General features: G+C 51.3%; 1 protein-coding gene across 5 annotated transcripts in view; it reads right to left on the bottom strand.

Moving 5' to 3' along the window:
- The window catches only part of PREX1 (phosphatidylinositol-3,4,5-trisphosphate dependent Rac exchange factor 1), a 185,440-nt gene that overhangs the window by 48,477 nt on the left and 112,745 nt on the right, over positions 1 to 24,218 (bottom strand). For all 5 annotated transcript variants that reach the window (XM_025263322.3, XM_025263324.3, XM_025263326.3 and 2 more), the window contains exons 6-10: positions 22,845 to 23,006; positions 13,894 to 14,027; positions 7,962 to 8,080; positions 7,251 to 7,400; positions 6,715 to 6,862 (exon numbers count right to left, since the gene is read on the bottom strand). In XM_025263322.3, coding sequence (XP_025119107.2) covers positions 6,715 to 6,862; positions 7,251 to 7,400; positions 7,962 to 8,080; positions 13,894 to 14,027; positions 22,845 to 23,006 — 713 coding nt within the window. The remainder of the gene's footprint in view (positions 1 to 6,714; positions 6,863 to 7,250; positions 7,401 to 7,961; positions 8,081 to 13,893; positions 14,028 to 22,844; positions 23,007 to 24,218) is intronic.

Genomic DNA, 24,218 nt, shown 5'->3' with positions numbered 1-24,218 from the left:
GATGGATGGATGGAAGGATGGAAGGATGGATGATGGATGGATGGAAGGATGGATGGATGGATGGAAGGGAGGCTGGAAGGAAGGATGGATGGATTGATGTATCGAAGGATGGATGGATGGATGGATGGATGGATGGATAGAAGGATGGAAGGATGGATGGATGGATGGATGGATGGAAGGAAGGATGGATGAATGGATGGATGGAAGGATGGATGGATGGATGGATGGAAGGCAGGCTGGAAGGAAGGATGGATGGATGGATGGATGTAAGGATGGATGGATAGCTGGAAGGATGGATGGATGATGGAAGGATGTATGGATGGATGGATGGAAGGATGGATGGATGGATGGAAGGGAGGCTGGAAGGAAGGATGGATGGATGGATGGATGGATCGAATGATTTATGGAAGGATGGATGGATAGAAGGAAGGAAGGATGGAAGGATGGGTGGATGGAAGGATGGATGGATGGATGGAAGGAAGAATGGATGGATGGAAGGATGGATGGATGGAAGGATGGATGGATGGATGGATGGATGGAAGGAAGGAAGGATGGATGGATGGATGGATGGAAGGATGGATGGATGGATCGAAGGATGGATGGAAGGATGGATGGATGGATGGATAGAAGGAAGGAAGGATGGAAGGATGGGTGGATGGAAGGATGGATGGATGGATGGATGGAAGGAAGGATGGATGGATGGAAGGATGGATGGATGGATGGAAGGATGGATGGATGGATGGATGGAAGGAAGGAAGGATGGATGGATGGATGGATGGATGGAAGGAAGGATGGATGGATGGAAGGAAGGATGGATGGAAGGAAGGATGGATGGATGGATGGATGGACGGAAGGAAGGATGTATGGATGGATGGAGGAATGAGAGTATGGACACATGAGTGGACAAATGAATGAAAAGTGAGTAGATAACAGGATGATTCGACAGATAAATGACTACGTGGCTGGGGAGCTTAGTGGGTAGGTGGGTGGGGGAAGCATGAATGGATGGGTGAATGGTAAGTGGAGAGACTTAAGGTAGATGGGGGGTGGGTGGGAGATGGATGATGGCTGGATGGGTGAACAGACAGAAGGAATGAAGAAACCAATAAGCAGGAAGAAATAAAGACCCAGAAAGATGATTGTAGAGAGTCAGGAGAGACAACCAACTCATATCATTCTCCCACTGAAAACCCTCCAATGAGCTGCCTGCTGCTGCTAAGTCACTTTAGTCGTGTCCGACTCTGTGCGACCCCATAGATGGCAGCCCACCAGGCTCCACCGTCCCTGGGATTCTCCAGGCAAGAACACTGGAGTGGGTTGCCATTGCCTTCTCCGAATGAGCTGCCTACTTACTCTCAAAAAACATCCAACTTCTGCCCACATGATGCCAAGGCCCTGCATGAACTGTCCCCTCATCTCTGTTCTTATTGTTTTACTGCACTCACCATCTTTCCCCGCTCACAAAACATGCCAGACTCCTGCTTGCCCCAGGGCCTTTGCACATGCTATTCCCGCTGCCAAGACACACGCTTCCCCAGCTCTTCACATGGCCCTCCTCTTTCATCTTTAGGTCTCAGCTCAGATATCGCCTCCTTGAAGAAGTCTTCCCCGACCACCTCATCAAAACACCCCCCCAACACACACAAACTATCCTATCTTTCAGTTTTACTTCCTTTTTAGCACTCATCACTGGAGTCGTACTCTTTACAGATTTATGGATGCGTTTATCAGCCATCTCCCAGAACCAGAATATCGTCTCCATGCTGATGGAGACCTGTTGTCTAATTCACAGATCTACGCCCCCAGCACCTGGAAGAGGAGCCCAAGCACAGCAGGGCACAGTAATCTCGTGAACAACTGAAGGAATGAGCCATGCAACAAGAAGGAACATTCTGGGGGAAGCAGGAAGGCCTCAGCAAGAAAGATGTGCTCACAAGCCCAGAGGAAATGAGACAAATCCAACGTGACTACCCAGCGGGGCAGGGGCTCAGCCAGACCCAGGTCCCAGGTCTCGGAGGAGTGTTTAGGGCTCCACGCAGAGCTCAGCCCAGTGGAAGTCAACAGGAAAGGGGAGAGCTGGGGACGCGAGGCAATCTGTACTCAATGAAAGTGGGTGGCAGTTGGCCAGAGCACGGAGCTTATCGAAACCAGCTGTTCTGCCTCCAATTACAGGGCCAGAGGGGAGCAGGGCTATTTTTAGCTTTCCAGCATTTGGCGGAGCAAAGACCTGCCTTGTGTGTAGGTAGTGGGGTGTGCCGAGGCACTCAGGGAGCCCCAGCACAGGCCAAGGAGGGTGTAGAACAAACAGATCTATTCTGCGGAGCCCCGAGTAGGGAAGAGATTGTTCTGAGTCCTGTCTTCCCCCAGCCCTATTCCCCAAGTCCTCAAAATCAGCAGCAGAAAGAAAGCTGCCAGCGGCTGGGGGAGGCGAACAGATGTGGAGTGACCACTCTTGGAAGCTGAGACTCGGCTACCAGCTGCCCACCAGCTGTCCCCTCGGGGGCCACCTCTGGCCCGGACCGGCGGCCCTGCAGCCAGGGTTGGGGAGAGACAGGAAGCTCCCTGCAGCAGCTACCAGCAGAGAAAAAGGCAGCCCAGACGACAGAGGAGCCGAGACCCAGCTTTCTGCCCTGAGTTGAGTCTCGACCTTTTTTGAGATCGAGGATCGATTTGCTGGGCAGATTTGGGCAAATCGCTGTCCCTCTCTGGGCCTCCAAAGGGTCCATCTGGCAAGTGGTTCATTCAGGGACCCTCTGGATTTTGTCAGTAATTTTCGAATCACACTGAATCTTGAGCTGGGATCCAGGGTTCAAAACCAGACATCATTCACCTCTAATGCAGGGACCCTGACCTCTCGTAAATGAGTAAAAAGAGCCAGGTGGAAACTCTACTGAGCCAGCCAGCACTTCTGGAGACAGCAGCCACTCAGGGCGGCCAACCATGTCCACATGGGGAGACTAAAGCATCTTATGACTTTTCAAGAGAAGCCAGAAATCCAGCGTTTCCTGTGAAATCTCCCAACTGTTAAATGTGGATATCGAATACCAAGTTTTATGGAAAACACGTCTGCAAAGCGTACTGGGTCAGCGGGGCATCGTCTGCCTCCACGGGGGTGCAGGGAAGAGAGCGCAGGCAGGAGGATCAGCCTCTGAGTGAGAAGTAAGGAAGACAGTGGTCCGCCAGTTGGTGGGGGCCAGGGCACGAGGAGCAGTGAGATCCAGTCTTCCAGAAAGACGGAACTGGATGCAGGGTTGGGGGTGCTGGGGACGCAGGGAGCAGATCAGCCTACATGGGCAGGAGCCTGAGAGTTAGCATGCATCAGCCTTCATCGCTCTTCATTCCTGCCCCACTATATCATGCACCCAGTAAACATGGATTTCACTTACTGAATGTCAAATCCAAGGCTGGGCACAGGGGATACACAGGTACGCCTTGGCACTACTTCCCAGGAAAGTCCCTGAGCTGAGACCCAGTGTCCACTCACTCTCAGTACAAGAGTCCCATTTCTCTTGCTCATCTGCTCCACGACCTTGAGCTCCATGAGGGCAGGAACTGGGGATGGGGGTCAGGGGTGGTTATGTTTACCCGTGTGACTCCATGGTCTGAAATGCTTCCAAGGGGGTGTCTGCAGCAATGCCTGGCAAGTCAGTATTTATCACCTACTATGTACTGACGTGGAGAAGGCAATGGCACCCCACTCCAGTACTCTTGCCTGGAAAATCCCATGGACAGAGGAGCCTGGTGGGCTGCAGTCCATGGGGTCCCTAAGAGTCGGACATGACTGAGTGACTTCCCTTTCACTTTTCACTTTCCTTCATTGGAGAAGGAAATGGCAACCCACTCCAGTGTTCTTGCCTGGAGAATCCCAGGGACGGGGGGAGCCTGGTGGGCTGCCATCTATGGGGTCACACAGAGTCGGACACGACTGAAGTGACTTAGCAGCAGCAGCAGCAGCATGTACTGACGGGGCTTCCCTGGGGGCTCAGGGGTAAAGAATTCGCCTGCCAACACAGGAGACGCGGGTATCTTGATCCCTGGCCTGAGAAGATCCCCTGGAGAAGGAAATGGCAACCCACTCCAGTATTCCTGCCTGGGAAATCCCATGGACAGAGGAGCCTGGCAGGCTACAGTCCATGAGATCATAAAAGAGCTGGACATGACTTAGCAACTAACAGCAATCGTGCACTGATAATGGCAGTAAACCACAGTGTCATGTGAAGATTAAAAGGCACGGCCACGTGGCCGCACGTGGAGCGGAGAAAGGCTGCCTGGCCATGTCCCTAGGGCTCCTGGTTCCTTCCACCTGAGGGGACCTGGGTGACAGCTGGGAAGAAAGAGGACCACGGCCCCAGGCTGGGGGCAGAGCAAAGCCGTGCAGGGAGGTGAGTTCCATTAGCACGATGATAAACAGTCATCAGTCCTGGCCCTGTTTCAAATGGGCAATGAAAGAAATCTCCCTAATCCTTCCTAAGGAGACAAAACACTGCTGAAGCTCTAATCACAGACCGGTTATCCCGTCCGGCTGGACTAAGCTCTCCGAAGGGTTTGGCAAGGGGCAGGGAGGGCCTCTGACCCTGGGGGGCCGGAAGCACACCTCTCCTAAGAGAAAAACCTCCTTCCTTGCCCAGGGATTAGGGGATTAGCTGATGGAGACCGGCCAGGCTGCCCCTTCCTGGCTTCCCGCAGGTCTCGGGCCCACACTCGCCCCTCCACAGAGCCTCCCAGGGAACACGGAGCGGGGTCCCTGACCTGAGGGCAAAACCCGACTCAAAGGCATCGCTGCCACCTCTCAGGGTCCCGACGAACCCTAAGACCCCCTGGCTGCTGCCAGGCCAATCGTAAGCCTCAGGCCGTGACCCCTACCCCACCCTCCCACCCCAGCTTCACACTCTCCAACTGCCCATCCAACAACCTTTCAATATCTGTCAATATGCAAATGTAAACGGGGCATCTCAACCTTATTAACATGTCCAAACCGCGGTTCCAAGTCTCTGCACCTTTCCCCACCTGGCTTCCAGGCCACCACACTCACCAGCCTACCTCCCACCTCTCTGCCAGCTTCCTCTCCTTTGATAGCTGCTCCTCCTCCCCAGGGCCCAGTCAGTCCCCTACCTCATTTCTTTCCTGCCCTCTTTCTACTCATCCACTTGCAGATTTCATTCAGTTTCATGACTTTGAAAACCATCTAAACGCCCACATGCCCTGCACTTAGGTCTCTAATGCAGACTTTTCTCCCTGAGTCAAGATTTTATATCCACCTAACAAGTCGACATCTCCATCTGGGGGCCAGTCTCTATATAAGCATCCAAACGTCCCCTGGGCTGTACCCCCACCCCCTGAAACCTCCCTGCGTCTCCCCCACAACTTCTCAGCAAGCAGCCATCCCTCCTTCCAGGTGCTCATAATCCTTAATTCCCTTCTTTACTCACCCTGTCAGCAAATGCCATCACCTTCAAGATGACCAGAACGTGACACTTGCCCCATCTTCACGGGGACCACCCTAGACAAGCACCTCTCCCCTGGTCTATGACAGCAGAATAATTCCAGCAGCTTTTATCCCAGGCCTCCCCAAAAGCTTTGGGGAAGCAAGTGGGGTGAGAGTTAATGAACTCTAAACAGAACCCCAGCCTCACAGGCAAGCTTCTCTCCCCAGAAGCTTTGTGAGGCCCCAGGCGCTCTCCTACCCTCTCCAGAGCGTGACCACCAGGCCTAACACACACAGGGGCCTGGGAACAATTGGATGGTTTTACGGGGACTCTAATTCTTCCTCCGCTTCTCCCAGTGCCCAGCCCGCTCCCCCAGGTGAATGAGATTTAAACCTGGGTTTAGGATCCAATCCCAAATCACCTGCATTCTGGCCCTTTGATCCTCGGTTATAAAACAGGGGCAGGGGCAATAACATTTTATTATTAGGAAATAATGTAGTTCCCAAACAGAGAAATTGGAGGCCCTAACTGCTGAAAGCCATAGGAGACCTCCCTCCCCTTATGGATCTCCGGAAGGGAGGTCTTACCAGACACCCACCCAGCGAGCACCTCGATCTCAGACTTCCAGCCTCTAAAACTGTGAGAAAATACATCTCTGTTGTTTCAGCTGCCCAGACTCGGGGACTTCGTTAGGGCATCTGAACAGACTAATTCAAAGGTCTACATTTGCTCTTCCGGCCCTCCCAAAACCTTTGAAATCAACTCTCTGCATTAAATACCTCTTTGCCTGACACAGCTACAGGGGCCTCTCTTTGCTTAAACGCTAGAGCAGCATTTTTCGATCCATGGTGGGCAACCCACTCATAGTTTGTGAAAGCAATTTTATGGGGTCGCACAGAGTCGGACACGACTGAAGCGACTTAGCAGCAGTAGTAGCAGCAGTATTTTTGAAATGAAGAAATGAGTAGAACAGAATACACAAATACTTGTAGAGTGTATCAAGCACAGTAAATTCTGTGAAACTTTGGCTTCAATCATACGATTAATGGATCGTATGTGTGTACCCGGTCACAATATCAACCTTACATTTTGCAGTGAGCTGTGGTCAAAAACATTTGAAAGACCTCATATGGGGACCTCACTACGCTTGACCGCCAAGGGCTGTTCCATAAGGATTTAAGGTGCTTGAGTGGCTCTGCCCAGGGGGGCTCCCGGGGGATGGGGCAGAGCTGGGAAGAGCCAGGTGAGTGCAGCCGAGGCCCAGGGGAGGGCAGGCGCAAGCACGCACTTGCCGAGGAAGCACTTGGGAACGGTGCTCAGCTTTCTCCGGCGGTCCTTGATCAGGTTCACCTTCTTGCTCATCATCATGTGGTACAGCTTCTCCCCCTTCTCCGCGATCATGACGTAGGCGTCGCGCTCCATGCCCAGCTTCAGGCCTACGGAGGACACGGTCAGCACCAGGCGCTGGGGAGCCCAGGGGACAGGCCTGTGGATCCCAAAAGCCTGTCTCCAGCTGACCCCCAACAACCGCCAAGAATCCCAGGACGACCAACCACATTGGCACAACCTTGGGCAAGTCTCCTCCACTGGCCCTCAGGCTTCCCATCTGTCTAGTGGGCTAAACCAGATAAGCTGAGCTCCCACCAAGTTATCACAGTTCCAGAGCTCCTACCCCTTCAAAGACCTGCTTTTTGGCAGGTGGCCCCGATCTCTCTGGAAAGGACCCTACGCCCTGTCCTCAGACACAGCTCTCACTCAACAGGAGGGATCAGACTGGGGGAAGCCATATACGCTCCCGGATCCGAGAAAGCCCCAGCCACGCACTCTCGCGCTGCTCCCGCTCACGGATGATGGCGTCCAGCCACTTCTGCTTCTCCTCTGCCGTCTTGGCCATGCAGACAAACCACTTGTTCTTGGCCGTGTTGTGGATCTTCCAGCCGTTGGTGACGGTGTAGCCATTGCTGTGATAATCCGCTAGCGGGGGCAGGAGGCAAAGGGAGGAGGTCAGCAAGGATTCAGCCACACAACTCAACATTCCTCACTATATGCTCAGGAGTGAGGTCATGGGACCAGCCCGGCCTGCTCCAGGAAGACAGGGCAGTGGAGACCTCAATGGGATCGGGTTTGGGGGTTGAACTTACCACCCTTCAAATGTTACCTCTCCTATCTCTTCTCTGGTGGGCAAGGAAGACCTGCCCATAAAGAAGTGTCCCCTGGTGCTTCCCTGCCTCCTTGCCCATCTCCTTCGTGCACTTTAGGCTGCTTAAAACCCTAGTTTTAAGGATGATCCAGTGGTTAAGAACCCGGCTGTCAATGTAGGGGACATGGTCTGGATCCCTGGTCTGGGAAGATTTCACGTGCCACGGGGCACCTAAGCTGGTGTGTGCCGTTAACTACTGAGCCTGTGCTCCAGAGTCCAGGAGCCGCAACTACCGAAGCCCGTGCTCCACCACAGGGGAGCCACCACAGTGAGAAGCCCACGCAGCACAGCGAAGTGGGGAGGCTGGGCTCAGGCAGGGCGTGGGCGGGGCCTACCTGTCCCATCCTCCACGTTCTCCACCTCCATGACCTCAGTGTTGATTCGACCCCGGAAGATGTACAAGGAGCCATTGATGGATTTGGTCCTCTTGGTGGATTTCTTGCCCCCAGTGACCCTGAAAGACAGAGGGAAGTCAGCATCCCCTACCTGTCCCCTCCCCGGGCCTCAGTCATCTTCAACAGGGTGATCGGGTGCAGGACAGTGGCACAGAAGGACACCCGGGGACAGGAGCAGGGCAGGAACTGGCTCAGAAGCGTGGCGTTTTGGCTGGTGCTGGGGTGACTTGAGCAAGTCTCTTTTCCACTCTCAGCCACAGGTTCCTCATCTGGAAAATGGGCTAATAATCTTGCTGACTTCCCAGAGCTACTTTTGAGCCAACAGGAGATGTGGATGTGAAACCAATAAGGAGCAATAGAAACCCCACTCTTCTAAGGCTAGAAAATGGATAGAGGCTGTCAGGGTGTCTAACAACAGGAACTTCCTGAAAGAAAACCAGAATGGAGAGGACCTCCATTTCTGCATGGAGAAATCTGCATCTACCTACCCACCGCTGATTCACTCGCTCAAGGGGACTCTCACACACCCACTTAGTCACTTGACAAACCATCTGACCAGCACTTCCTCTAGGAAGGCTACCAAGGTGGGACTGGGGGAGTCACCCACCCATGCATTCAACAGGTGATCGAGAGAATACCTACTGGGCACTATTCTAGGTGCTAGGGCTGAGACTACATCTTCCAATATGGGAGGGCAGGAGGCACCCCCAAAGCTCTCCATCATCCCCCCTTCTGGTTCCTACCCCCCTGCAAGATTAACCACTATCCTGATGTCTAACCTCTTGGATTCACTTTCCTGTTTTGGAACTTCACATTCATGGAATCACACGGGGTGATGGTGACGGACATTTGGGTTGGCTTCAGTCTGGTGCTGTGCCTTATGTTCTGGCATGTGTGTCTTAAGAAGAACATACATGTGCCTTTCTTCGGGTTTATCTACCGAGGAGTTGAATTGCTCAGTTATAAGGAATGCACACAACTCGCTTTGGTAGATGCTGCCAAGACATAACAATTATCCCACCCCCAGCGGCGTACAGACATTGCAGTTGCTCCACAGTCTCCATAACTGGTACTGAATTTCTCACTCTGGCCATTTTGGTGGCAGAGAGGAGTGTCTCTAATAAAGATTTCATCTGTATTTCCCTGGTGAGTAATGAGGCTGCGCACTTTTTCATGTTTATTGGCCATCTGGTATCTTCCATTTGTGAAACGACTGTCCCTTGACCATTTTTCTGTTGGGCTGTCTTTTTCTCAATGCTTTATAACAGGGCTCAGCAGATTTTCTTCTGAAAAGGAACCAGTGTGTAAATATTTTCAGCTGGGTGGGCCATATGGTCTCTGTTACAACTACTGAACTCAGCCCTTGGGGTGTGAGTGCATCCAGAGACAACACAAAAATGAATGGGCATGGCCATTTGCCAATAAAACTTTATTTATAAAAATAGGCAGGAGGCCAAAGTTAGTCTACATATTATGGATACGAGTCCTTTGCAAAGTGATGGCAAAGATCTTCTCCTCCACTGTGGCCTGGCTTTTTATTCTCCTGTTGTCTTTCGAGGAACAAAAGTTCTTAATTTTAATGTAGTCTGATAAATATATTTTTCCTTTATAATTATACTTTCTGTACAATTTAAAAAATCTTTGCTTACCCCCCAGATCATGAAGACAAACTCCTATGCCTTCTTCTAGAAGCTTTATTGTTCACATTTAAATCAATGATCCATCTGAAGTTGACTTTTGTATATTGTATGAAGGTTCAAGACTCATCGTTTTCCCGCTGGTTATCAAACTGATCCAGCACCATATACTGAACCACATTGGTACTTTTGTTGAAATTTAAATGATTGCTTTCATGTAGGTCTATTTCTGGACTCACTACTGCACTCCATTAATCTGTCTGATTTTACACCATTTTAACTACACTATCTTAATTGCAGCAGCTTTACAGCAAGCCTTGGTGTCAGGAATCAAAGTCCTCTATCTTTGTCCTCCTTCAAAACTGTCTTAGCTGTCTTTGTCTGTTTCCACGTAAACTTTAAAAATCATTTATGTACATAGACACACAACCTCCCTCCTGCAATTTTTATCAGAATCACATTGAGGTTCTAGACAACGTCTGATAAGAGAATGCAAAGCACTTGCTGGTGATGAGGGGGTAAGGCAGGTCGGAATGAAGGACAGCTAAGACTCTGGCCTCAGAGCCTGAGTAAATGGTGATGCCCTTTATTAGGAATGAAGAAGACTCAAGGAGAAAAAGGTCTGGAGCAGACGTTGCAATGAAAAGGAAGAGTCTTGGAACTTCCCTGGCGGTCCAGTGGTTAAGATTCCACGCTCCCAACACAGAGGGCACAGGTTTGGTCCCTGGTCGGGAAACTAAGATCCCACATGCCGCGTGGTACGGCCTAAATAAAATGAAGAATCTTGTTTTAGACCCAAGTGAAGCGTGAGCTGTGTGTGACTAAACCAAGGGGAGACACGGTTTTAGATTTCTCCTACTTTACACACCCCGTACCAGGCACCATTCTAACCACCTTATGTGTTTTACCTTGATCTGTAAAAACAACCTCATGAGATGGAGAATGCTTTCACCCCCACTAAACAGACAGAAAAACAGAGGCATTAAGAGTTGACACAGCGAGCAGGCGGCAGCGTCTCTGCATTTTCAACCACTACAAACTGCTGATGCCTCCATGATCTGAAACGAACATTGAGACACATGAGACTTGGCTCTTCTGTGCCCAGTTTCCTCTTCTGAAGAACCGGGAGGTGAGTTTTTAAAACTCTCCCTTCCACTTCTGACACCCGAGAAGCCTCTATTTTTATTTTTTTTAATGCATATTTCTTTGGCCACCTGGGTCCTAGCTGCGGCAGGCAGGATCTTTGCTGTATCTTGGGGAATCTTTCATTGCAACTTGAGGACTCAGCAGCTGAGGCACACGAGGTTAGCTGCCCCTCTGCATGGGGGATCTTAGTTCCCCCACCAGGGATGGAACCTGTGTCCCCTGCATTGAAAGGCAGATTCCTAAGCACTGGACCACCAGGGAAGGCCTGAACAGCCTCCAGTTTTGAATCCGATCAGAAGCACTCTTGAGTCAGAGACCTCTCCTGACCCATGACCCGGACTAGTGGTGCCTGGTGAAGCCATAACCAGAGGCAGACAGCTACCAGCGTCGGGCGTTTCCTGGGACCACATCAGGGTCAGGCCGGGAGCTCCATCCACCGCTGACGGCCCAACCCCTCCGAGACCTCTCAGAGCCCAGCCCTCGGGCTCCTGACCCAGTGCAGGAAAGGTGGCAGCCCGCCAGGTTCTCCCGGGTGACGTGTGCCCTCTGCCTCCAGCCGGCCCCGCTCACTAGCAAGCCTGAGGCCGGAAACGGCGTTACAAGAGCTCGTGTGGCCACAGGGCCGGCCCCAGAAGGCCCCCTGGGGGTCCAGCCCCACCAGCATCAGCTGCTATGGCTCCAGCGGAGGAAGGGCCCGCACGGGGGTGGCTGAAGCCTGAGTAAACTCAGCCCGGGCTGGGGGCCCATGGGGGCCTGAAGGGACGTGCTGTTTTCTAAACTCCCGGGTTTCTGGGAAAAGAGCCTGCCTCAGACGGTCCGGGGAGGTGCTGCGGGCAGGGCTACGGGTGGATGCTGGCCGTGGCCTTGGCATCGCCGAAGGAGGACTCTCAGGAGAGCCTCAGTGAGGACAGGCAGGGCGCAAGGCGGGAGGAGAGGGCAGCGTTGATGGAGGGACAGGAGGACACGAGAGTCACAGACAGACCAAGGGAGTGAGAGGGAAGAAAACGTCAGTGAGAAAGAGACACATGGCCCAGCCACGCAGAGACGGTGAGGAAGGACACGGAGGCCTCTGACCAGAAGGAGCAAGCCCCAGAACAAGGAGGGAAGGGGGCAGAGGGAGGGCCCTGTGGCCGAAGTGCCTACTGTGTGCTAAAGCTGCACTCACGGGATCACACTGAATAGGAACTCGTCACCTGTGGAGGTAATCAGTAGCAGCAGCTACTCATTCTGGGCACTTACTATGCGCCAAGCAAACTTAACAGGTTTGTCCTTCAAAATGGCTCTGTGGGGTACAGAATAATTCAACCTATTCCATAGATGAGGAAATTGAACCAGAGAGGCAAAGTCACAGAGTTAGAGAAATAATAAGGAACTCGGCTCTTAACCAAACACTATTGTAACTTTTTTTTTAATCAACCCCATTTTACAGAAGAGAAAACTGAGGCTCAGAGAGGTCAGACTGCTGAAGGAGGACGATGAGAAGCTTCCCCACGCCCACACTGAACACCCCTCACTCATCCTGTGGAACGGTTCCTCACCACAACCTTAGGAGGCCAGCAGAACCAGACAAGGAAAACGAGGCTCAGGGAGACAGTAAGTGAGAAGCCCAGAACCAAGAAGGAAAGCGGAGGTGATGCTGAGAGTAGGGCCCAGATCTGGACCTCCCCTCAGCCCTAGCCTTTGCTAGATAAAAGAATAAAGAAGCCTCTGGCAAGTCACTATTTCGTTCCCGAAGCAACGTAGCAGGAAGAAGTTTCATTCAAAACGGGCTGCCCTGGTCCGTTGTGACGGTTCTCTACCTCCTCATCGAGAAAACTGAAAGGCAGGGATTCTCCTGGCCCACCAACCTACCCACCCACTCGTCCATCCAACCATCCACTCATGCCCCCACCCCTCTGTCTCCTAACTTTCCCTCTGTCCACTCATTCATTCATCTCTCCATCAACACAGCCATCCAATCACCCAACCTCCCACACCAGGGACTAGCCACTCTGGCAACTACCAACCAATCATTCTTCAACACACCCATCCAACAGACCATCTATCCACCAATCTCTAAACCTCCACCATCCACCCAGCCTCCCAATTTATGACCATCCAACCATCCATCCATCTACCCATTTACTTACAAAGGCCCAACTCACCTTTCATCTAAACACACCTCTGCCAGTCCATCATGTCTTCATATCGATTCTCCAAGGACCCAAACACAGATTCCCCAAACTGACTATCTATCCCTGCATCCAGCAAGCTCCTAAACTGCAACCACTCACTCATTCATCTACTCACTCATCCGTCTACCAATCAGTTCATACACGCATTCAAAAGCACTGCCCCCGGCCTCCCTTCACCTACATCCATTAATCTCCCAAACTTCCACCTAGGCATCTATCCCTCCTCCCATTTGCCCACACATCCTACCAAACGTCCATCCCCAACGGTCTACCACTCATCCACCCGTCCGTTCACTCTGCAAAGTTTAAGAAGCTCCAATGAAAGACACAAAGATGACGAAGACACTATCTTTCCCTCAAAAAATGTAACAGAAGGACCCCCTCCCCTCAAACCATCTATCTTTGGATCTTGGAATCACAGGATGAGAGAGCCAAAAAAAAAATCTCCAAACTCCCATGACCGCCTCGACCTACACTGCCCACTACAGCAGCCACAAGCCACATGTGACTGCTGAGCACTTAAAAGGTCCCTAGCACAAACTGAGACGAGCTGTAAGCGCAACAGACTCACTAGATTTTGAAGCTTTAGCGTACATTATTTAAAAGAATGCAAAATACCTATTCACTCAATTTTTTAAACTGATTAGGTAGAATGATAATATTTGGGGATATACTGGGGTAAATAAAATATATTATTTAAATTCATTCCACCTACCTCTTTTTGCTTCTCTAAATGCGACTACTAGAAAATTTTAAATAACCTATATTCCTGGAGAGTGCTGATCGAGAACAAATCCCTCAACTCAGAGGAGAAAAGGGAGGCCCAGTGGCCCCAGGAGAAACTGTCAAAAGTGCAACCGGATCCCAGCCTCCTTACCCACCCAGGCAGCCCTGACCCCGCCTCCAGCCACTCACCTGGATTTCCGCTTGCAATAGACAAGCAGGTTGTCGAAGAGGAAGAAAGCTCTCTCCTGGATGTTGCCCGCAGAGATTTTTAACAAAGTCCCTTGCAGGAGGAGCTGGGTGCAGATGTCTGTGAGGTTGGAGCCCTAGGACAGCAACGGGGCAGGGGTGCAGTACATGAGCTGGTGAATCCAGGAGAGAGCCCTTGGGGATACCCCTCTTTGTTCCCAGAGACAGATCTGCCCCTGCCTCCCTCACACCCCCAAAATCTCAATGCACCACTGGAGGTGAGCAGACAGAAACCCAGTACCACCCAATCGACGGCTTCCCTCTGGGGCATGTGCAGAATAATGCTGGCAGGACGGCATGCAGAGACGACCACCGCTCAGACAGGGGACCTGGGACCCGGCGAGGTGGAAGGACTCACTCAGCCCACACGGCCCAGGCTGTGTTTTGTTATAGGTTTTGTTGTGTTTTGTTTAGTTGGTTTTTTTGCCAATCCCCTCCCCCCTTATTTATTTGTGTCTTGACTTGTTACTTTATTTCCTCCACAAGAATGCCACCTCTGGGACTTCTCTGGTGGTCCAGTGGCTAAGACACCAAGCTCCCCAGGCAAGCGGTCCAGGTTCATGCCCTGGTCGGGGAACTAGATCCCACATGCTGCAGCTAAGAGTTCACATACCACATCTAAAGCTCCTGCGTTCCGCAAGACCGAGAACAGCCAAGTAAAGACATAAATATTTTTTAAATACTGGCAGAATTCATTATAGACATATAACGAATGCCACTTTCCTAAGGACAGGAAACATTATCAAGCATCTATCAACCATTTGCCACTGTACTTCTAGCACCTCCCACACACTCCGGCACACAGCAGGCGCTCAACAAATGCTTGCAGAACAAGTGGCCAACCCCACGAGAACACCACCAGGGGAAGGATTCTGAGAGCACCCCCTCTAGCTGCAGATGTGAGAAGCGATGGGAACCGTTCCTGAATTCTACCTGGTCATCTGTGCTAAATAACCAAGATGCTGGGTGTGTGTGGGGTGCACTGAACCCTCGTGGGGCTCAAGCAGTGTGGTCAGGAAAGGCACTGGGGAGGCCCGGGAGGATGGCGAAGATAAAGAGGCTGAGGATACGGACGGGGCGAGGTCTCTGCTACAAGGAGGACTCGGAGCCAAGGACCACACAGGTCCATCTGGAGCTCTGAGGGGACCAGGGCCCCGAGCAGAGAGATCTTACAGTGATAAGAGAGAGGAAGTGGGAAAGAGACCTTGGAGGGTATGGGCCCCTGGGGAGGGGGGAGTCTCAGACCCATGCTCCTCTTCCATCCGAGAAAGGCAGTTTCAGCTGGCACGTGGCTGCTCAACCACAGACTCCACGTCTCAGCATCCCTCATGCCAGGCATGGTCCTGTGATGATATTCTAGCCAGCGTGCCCCGCTTCTACATCCTTTTCTTGAGAGAAAACCACTTCCCTCCCGTTCCTCCCTTATCTCCTCTTGCCTAGGCTAGAAGGTGGCCACAGTGGCAGGACCCGCGGTAGCAGACGGCAGAGGACGGCATTGGAAGGGACCAGGGTCGGGATGGAGCAGAGCCGCCCCACCCCCAGCCTGCATCGCTACTGAGAAATAAACCGCTGGGCTGGTTGTTTTGTTGCTGTTCTTGTTTTGGCTGCAGTGCACGGCATGCCGGATTTCAGTTCCCTGACCAGAGATCGAACCTGTGCCCCTGCAGTGGAAGTGCAGCGCCCGAACCACTGGACTGCCAGGGAAATCCCAAGATTTTTATCTCATTTAAACCATTAAAATCTCTCTTTTGTAGAGCCTCCAACTTTAAGTGCTTGATGTACTTTAAATACATCAAGATAAGGATGGAGGCCCCATCCACTGGCGGGGCCTCTGACACTGAGGCCCAGGGGATATGACACGAAAGTGTTTATTTTAGGGGAAATTCATTACAAACCTGCAGATCACAGAGTAGCAAGAAACCAAGAGACAAGATGCTGTCTCTGCCTGGAAATGAACTGAGGGAGGAAAGAGCCGGGATTCTTCACAGAATTTCCTTCCCCAGACACTCAACACCCAGGAGTGACAAGTTCATACCCCAGAGAGGCCTGCTATCTCAATTATTTCTGAGACCCAGCAAGGGGAACTGGTTTTGGCAACTCCGAAATGAGACTACCTGCTACCTGCCCACCGCAATTCCCTCTGTCCTTGTCAGAGTGGGTTTGCTTGGTGCCCATGGGCCAGCTGGAAACAAAAATCCATTCACCCAGTGGTGCCAGAGAGCCCCCTCTGGGTCTTGGAAAACCAACTTCTTTGCAGCCAAGGGCTGTGCAGCCCAGGACACAAGCTCATACCCGTTAACAGAAATCACAGCCTTGACACTTGTGTGCCACGGGCAGATACGTGACGCCCACAGCACAGCGACCCAGCACAGTAGTGTGCCTTCTGCTCCAAGGGTATGGGGGTAAAAGCAGCCCCTGGAGCCTCAGCATCCACGCAAACGGAGAGCGCGACTCCCCAGTGATGAGACTCCATCCGTGGCCCACAGGGCAGCTCAGAGCAGACGGCAGCGCAACACTTCCTTCGAGACCCGGTGCTTCTGTCTCCTCTGCCCACCTCACTCGTGCCCACCTACCAGTCCTTCCAGGCGCCAAAGGGGATTTGGGTTGCTTGCACGTGCTGTGCTTAGTCGCTCAGTCGTGTCCAACTCTTTGCAACCCCATGGACTGTAGCCTGCCAGGCGCATCTGTCCATGGGATTCTCCAGGAAAGAATACCGGAATGGGTGGCCATGACCTTCTCCAGGGGATCTTCTCAACCCAGGAATTGAACCCAGGTCTCCCATATTGCAGGCAAATTCTTAACCCTCTGAGCCACCAGGGAAGTAGTCCAACGTATAGTATTTTAGAATAACTATACTCAGAGTAAAGGGAATACCCAGATTTGTAAGATACAGAGCACCAGATGACACCAAAACGAAGGGAAGCAAAATGCTGTCATGCCCATTGCCCTTCAGGGTGGAAGGCTACTTGTATAGGAACCTACCACCGGGCCCGGCTGTAGGGACCAAGAGCCCAGAGGCCATGCAGACCTAGACCAAGGCCAGGGGACCGCAGAGAAGAAGCACACCTAGCCTGGGAAGTTGCCTCCCTGGCCTCGGCCAAGGGCCACCCAGAAAACTGCATCTGAAGTGCCCAGGACGCTGCAGAGGGAGGCCTCTTCCACCCCAGCCCTGCTAAGAAAGAAGCCCAGCTGACAGTCTCCCTGGAATCCTTGAACCCAGGTCAGGGGTGGGGCTAAGGACCAGATACACACGAAGAGGCTGAACACCATGGAGTCCACCGGTCAGGGCTGCAGGCCTCCTTCAGACAGAGCAGAAGTGAAGTGCTGTGCAGAGAAGAGGGTGAAAGCTAACACAGGTGCACGGCTTACCACCCGCCAACTCTGGTTCTAAGTATCTCACAGAACTCCATTAATCCTTACAACTCTCACTTTACAGAAATGGAGTTTCACTTTAGGAAACAAAGGTACAGAACAGCGAAGTGACTTGTTCAAGATCACACAGCTAGTCCAGGCTTGCCCAGTGGTTCAGCTGGTAAAGAATCTGCCTGCAAAGCAGGAGACCCTGGTTCGATTCCTGGGTCTGGAAGATCCCCTGGAGAAGGGATAGGCTACCCACTCCAGTATTCTTGGGCTTCCCTGGTGACTCAGGGAAAGAATGAGCTGGTAAAGAATCCACCTGCAAAGCAGGAGACCCCGGTTCAATTCCTGGATCAGGAAGATCCCCTGGAGAAGGGATAGGCTACCCACTCCAGTATTCTTGGGCTTCCCTGGTGGCTCAGCTGGTAAAGAATCTGCCCGCATTGCGGGAGACCTGGGTTCGATCCCTGGGTTGGGAAGATCCCCTGGAGGAGGGATAGGCTACCCACTCCAGTATTCTTGGGCTTCCCTGGTGGCTCAGCTGGTAAAGAATCTGCCCGCATTGCAGGAGACCTGGGTTCGATCCCTGGGTCGGGAAGATCCCCTGGAGAAGGGAAAGGCTACCCACTCCAGTACTGTGGCCTGGAGAATTTCATGGACTGTATAGCCCATGGGGTCGCAAAGTGTCGGACACGACTAAACGGCTTTCACGATGATACAGCTAGTGAGTGGGTGAGCTGAGACCTGAACCCGGAGAGGTGGCCCTACTGCCCCACCCTCTCCCCTCTGCCACCTGTGCTCCTCCTAGACGGGGATCTGAAGTGTTTTGATGCATCTGTCGGCCTACAGCAGGGGTCTTCAGAGGGGCAAGAGCACAAGGCATCCCAGAGAGGGTGGGAAGAACATACAAGAACTTCTATTTATGGTCCCTCTTTTTAACTTCATGTTTTCCTCACGCTTCTTTCCTGCTGTCCCTCTTTGGGGGAGTGAGCAGTGGACAGTCTCTTAAGCCAGGGCTTCCAGAGCCAGTAAGAGTGGTGTGTTCTCTCTTTTTCTTATTAAGACCATGCATGTCTTTTTACGACCGTGAGCTTCTCACGGAAGTCTGTGGAGCATCCCTTTGCAGGAGGGTCAGCCCACACTGGTACGAGCCCTGCCAAAGTTACATGATGCTTTCTCATCTAAAAAAATCAAACAAGAAATCCTGCTTTGCAGCCACGGCTCTTCCTGACATTTATGGATTATTTACTCTGAACCAATAAAAAAAAAAAAAAAAACACTGTTCTGAGCGCTTTGCATTCATCTAATCCCCGAATCCTCAAGTGAGCCATGTGCTCTCCTGCCACTATCCAAACTTATCAGATAAGGAAACTGAGGCAAAGGCACCCCTCCAAGCAGAGGGGGCGGGCCCATATGCTTACTTACACACTCTTGTGACATACTCCCATTTCCTGGTGGTCAATAAAATGGATTTATGGATTACCTTATCTGGTTTTAACTAAACCAGTCCCACAACTAAAAAGGACAATTGGCTTATAGAGGATCAGGCAAAAAAAAAAAAAAAAACACAGATCAGAGATCAAACTAATGATGCAAGCCTGAGCACACAGCAAGAGAGTGGCCAAGACAAGATCAACCTCCTCCGGAAACAAGTCCCTTGCCAGCCATATTGTGAGAGAGAGAGGACAGCTATCTAATCAGATTGGCAAGAGGTCAAAAGAGACTAGAAAGTATCAAGAAGAGAATCAAAAATCAGGACCGGCAACCACCTTTGTTCACTGTGAATGCCGCCCTAAGTCATCCAGTCCCCGAGGCGCTAACTGCTGATGGCATGAACTTACTGCAAGCAGCTTCATACTTAAACATTATTTGTTCTAGCTGGAACATATTATTTTCCCAAGTCCACTCTGAGGATCTAACTTGAAAACCTTTCTACTATACAGAGAACGATGTCACATTTTCCTAAAATCATCTGTGTTCTATGCTTCACTTTATTGACAAAATGATACCAGGAGACAGCTTTAGAGATACTATTTCTGAAATGAGACAAGTAAAAGTGAAAGTGTGGTCACTCAGTCGTGTCTGACTCTTTGTGACCCCAGGGACTACAGTCCACCAGGCTCCTCTGTCCATGAAATTCTCTAGGCAAGAATACTATAGGAGTGGATTCCCATTTCTTTCTCCAAGGAATCTTTCTGACCCAGGAATCGAACCTGGGTCTCCTGCCTTGAGGGCAGATTCTTTACCAACTGAACCACAAGGGAAGCCCGAAATTAGACAAGTAGGGGGAAATGAGGCCAGGTGAATAAGACAGACTTGCTTAAGGCAGGGCCATCTGTAAGTTAAAAGGCTGGACCCAAAGTCAAGAGCCTGCACCTCAGTTTTCTACTCTGTGAAATGGGGATAGCAACAGCCCTCTCTTCCTGTGTTGGAGTAATGTGTCACATGTGCTCAATAATTGCCAGCAGCTCTTACTCGGGGTCACTTTATTTCCTACTGCACCCAGCAACACTGATCAAAATAAGCGCCATTCTCAAACTGCAGATTTTTCAGGGTCATAAGAGCCTCAAAGACCCTTAGTTCCTATTTCCCTAGGCATTTACCAGAAGGCATCTGGAAATCACTTCTGATCTGGCTGCCAAAGTGCTTGCTTAATGCTCTCCTCACAGGGGCCCACATGAGAAATTTTCTTTCTAGCTGGATGTCGAGAACTGTGTCTCCCAGAAGAATTGCCCAGCTTCTTCCTTTTTTTTTGACAAATGAATGCTAAGTAGCTGATGTGTCCTGCTCTTTTTAACTTGGCTGCCAGGAAACTCAAAGCCCAAACAGACAGATACTTAAACATGTCCACTGTATATACACTTCAGGTTAGCATATTTGGTGAAAGTAGCCAAGTGACTGATTTCTGGCCAATGAGATGGAAAAGGAAGTCCCTCTGGGGCTTCTGGGAAAGGTTTTCCTCCACTAGGGAGGAGAACTGGGTCCCATCTCCTCCTGATTTGTGTCAGATGATACCTGGAGCTGCGCCACCATGGAACCACAGAGGGTCACAAGAAACCAAATCAGCGCTCTGGCATCATGAAGGTGAAACAAGATTCCTTAGAGGAAACACCCTAACTGACACAATTTTCGGTTGCAGGAACAGAAACCAAGCTAAGCATTTTAAGCAGAAAAAAAAGAGGGCCTTCCTTACTCAATTCTTGGAGGGGCTAGAGCAGCCTAGAATTACAGCTGCCAGAAAACCAAGAACACTGCCGAAATGGCCCTCCAGGGGAACCACTGCCGCTGCCCTAACTGGGGAGAGGGACAATCAGACCCCTGCCTGCCCGAGCTGGCGTGTGCATGCTCAGTCGCTTCGGTCGTGTCTGATTCTTCGCGACCCCATTGACTGTACAGCCCGCCAGGCTTCTCTGTCCATGGGAGTCTCTGGTTAAGAACACTGGAGTGGGGTGCCATGCCCTCCTCCAGGGGATCATCCCAACCCAGGGATCAAACCTGCGTCTCCAGCACTGCAGGTCGATTCTTTACTGTCGAGCCAATGGGAAAGCCCACCCAAGCTGGTACTCTCAGGAAATGCTGCCCAAGCTGCTGCTGCCAGGCCTCAGATGATGTAGCCTTAACTATCAGCTACAAAGCCACCCTGTCCTGCCAGACAGACACCCCCAACAGCACAACAGAGCCCTTCCCCTTGATGCCAGAGAGCCAAGACAACCACGACTGTGCTTTGCTGCAAGAGCAGAAGGGTGACCTCTGTCCCAGCCCTGCCTTCCAAATCTCATGCAGCTGGATCTGATCTTGTCCGACCCTATCCCATCTCAGGGAGTCTGAGAAATGCAATTATTTGTTCTCCAGACTCAGCTGGGCAGGAAGGAGAGTGGGCACATGATAAACACTAATGCACAACCACCCACCTCCTTCCTGAACACAGGCCTCTCCCCTCTGTAGCCACACCCTCGACCTCCCAGCAACACAGTCTCATTTGCTGCTGCTGCTGCCGCTAAGTCGCTTCAGTCATGTCCGACTCTGCGACCCCAGAGACGGCAGCCCACCAGGCTCCCCCGTCCCTGGGATTCTCCAGGCAAGAATACTGGAGTGGGTTGCCATTTCCTTCTCCAATGCATGAAAGTGAAAAGTGAAAGTGAAGTCGCTCAGTCGTATCCGACTCTGTGCGACCCCATGGACTGCAGCCTACCAAGCTCCTCCGTCCATGGGATTTTCCAGGCAAGAGTACTGGAGTGGGGTGCCATTGCCTTCTCCAACAGTCTCATTTAGGACTCCCCAACACAGGGAGAGTGTTCCAGGAGGCGCAAGTGGTAAAGAATCTGCCTGCTAATGCAGGAAACACAAGAGGTATGGGTTCAGTTCCTGGATTGGGAAGGTTCCCTGGAGGAGGCAATGGCAACCCATTCCAATATACTTGACTGAAAAAGTCCATGGACAGAGGAACCTGGCAGGCTGCAGTCCATGGGGTCACAAAGAGTCAAATACGACTGAGTAACAGAACACACACACACACAGACACACACACACACACACACACACACAACACAGGGTGATGAAGTGGAAATCCCAAACAAAGCAAGTGCCAGAAAATCCAAACGGTCTAAGGCCGATGATTCAGAGAAAAATCTATGTCCAAGAGTGTTTCCCCTTTAGTCTCAATCTCCCATTCCAGCTGTACTTACTCAGATATTAACTTTTTTATTTATTCAGATTTTCCCATTTCCTTCTACAGATTTTCAGGAAGGCTCTAATAACTTAAGGAAGCCACAACAGAAGAGATCAAGAATCCCATCCCCTAATAATCATGACCACAGTAACATCCATGTGCTTGTGCTAAGTCGCTTTCTGTCCTGTCTGATTCTTGACGACCCCCAGACCGCAGCCCACCAGGCTCCTCTGCCCACGGGACTCTCTAGGCAAGAATACTGGAATGGGTTGCCATGCCCTCCTCCAGGGCATTGTCCCCACCCAGAGATTGAACCCGTGTCTCCTGCATCTTTTGCATTGCAGGCAGATTCTTTACCACTGAGCCACCACGGAAGCCCAGTAACAGCCATACCTACCATTCATTGAGTACCTACTACGTACAGGTATAGATAAACAAAGCATGGTTCAGAGAAGTTAAGACATTTGCCTAAAGCCACCATAAAGGAGTGTTAAAGCCAGAATTCTGTCCCAGAGTGAACCCTTAAACACTACCCTTGACCTTGGCATCGAAAGCTCAAAGGACACCAGGCAGGTCAGGAAACGTGAAGGAGAGTGATTGGGGGTGGGGCAGGGAGAAAAACTAGAGGCTCCAATGGCTGATGCCACACAAAATGGGGGCCCAGGGTTCCCAATTTTTTAAGAGAAACTTGAAATCGATACTTTTATGTGGACCTCCCTGAAAAATAATTCAACTTTTTTTTTTTTTGCAAGCAACATGCAGGCCAAACAAAATATGCCGCAGGCTAAAGCTGGTGCCCAGATGGCAGTGTGAGCCCACAGCTGTGCCCTGCCCCAGCCTGGGCCTGTGTCCAGCCCAGAAGGCCCACCTCCCAGCCGTCAATGTGTGACTGCAGCTGCTCCAGAGCCTCGAGCTTCTCCATCTGCCGCTTGGTCTCATTGATGTTGGAGCACACGGTCTTCATGGCCTGCAGGGCGCTCTGGACCGCGGGGTGGTCAGGGTGCTTGCCAGGCGTCCTCTTGGCCAGTTCCTAGGTTAGAGGAGAGGGCAGGGATGAGCGACATCAACCCAGAGGGCACCAATCGGCCTCCAGATCACCCAGGTCTGAGCCAAGTCCCAGCTCTGCTCTGGACAAACTGCGACCTGGAGCTGGGGAAGCTCAGTCATTCATTCACGCATTCAATAAATGTCCCCTGAGCAGCTCCTCCAAAACAGGCAGCGTTCTGGGGGATACATCTTTTAATACACTAGAAAAATTCTTCATCTGGTGGATACTGCATACGTGCATACTCAGTCGCTTCAGTCGTTTTGGACTCTTTGCGACCCTATGGACTGTAGCCCACCAGGCTCCTCTGTCCATGGGATTCTCCAGGCAAGAATACTGGAATGGGTTGTCATACCCTCCTCTGGGGATTTTCCCGACCCAGGGATCAAACTCGTGTCTCCTATGTCTCCTGCACTGCAGGAGGATTCTTTACCCACTGAGTCACCTGGGAAGCCCCTGGTGGGTATTACATTCTAATAAAGAAGATGGGCTTAAAATAAAAATCAAGTATGTAACACAAGATTAGACAAATATTATGAAGACACATCAGAAGGGGCTACAAGGTCTTGGGCAAGGTGGTGTTCTTTCAAAAGGGAGGGCAGGGAAGGTCCCTCTGAGGGGGTTGACATCTAACAGAGAGTGCGGACAAAGCCAAAGAGGGACTCCTGCAAAAATCTGGGGGAAGAGCATGCCTGGCAGCAGGAACAGCAACTGCAAAGGGGCAGAGTGGGAGCATGTGGGCTGTGAAAGGGAAACATCCCGGAGGCAGTGTGGCTGGAGGAGAGAAAACCAGAGAGCGAGTCAGAGGCAGAGTCTGGTAGATCACAGAGGAGGTCACAGACACTGCCCCTCCCCAGCCCCAGCTTTCTCATCTGTAAAATGGGTATAAAGAACACCATGGGGACTTCCCTGGTGGTCCAGCAGTTGAGCCTTCCAGGATATCGAACCCTCCAGGTACGGGTTCAATCCTTGGTCAGGGAGCTAAGATTCCACATGCCTCCTGGACAAACCAGAACATAAACAACAGAAGTAATACTGTAACAAATTCAATAAAGAGTTTAAAAATGGTGCAAAAAAAAAAAATGGTCAAAAAAGAAAGAAAGAAATCTTAAAAAAAAAAAAAAATAGAACTGCTGGCCTTCATGGGGACATGGAGAAAAGATGTGAAGAGGCCAGTCAGGAGCCTGAATCTGCCAG

The sequence above is a fragment of the Bubalus bubalis genome, chromosome 14 (genome assembly GCF_019923935.1).
Source record: "Bubalus bubalis isolate 160015118507 breed Murrah chromosome 14, NDDB_SH_1, whole genome shotgun sequence".
Lineage (NCBI taxonomy): Eukaryota > Metazoa > Chordata > Mammalia > Artiodactyla > Bovidae > Bubalus > Bubalus bubalis.
This window is presented reverse-complemented; position numbering and strand designations above follow the sequence as displayed.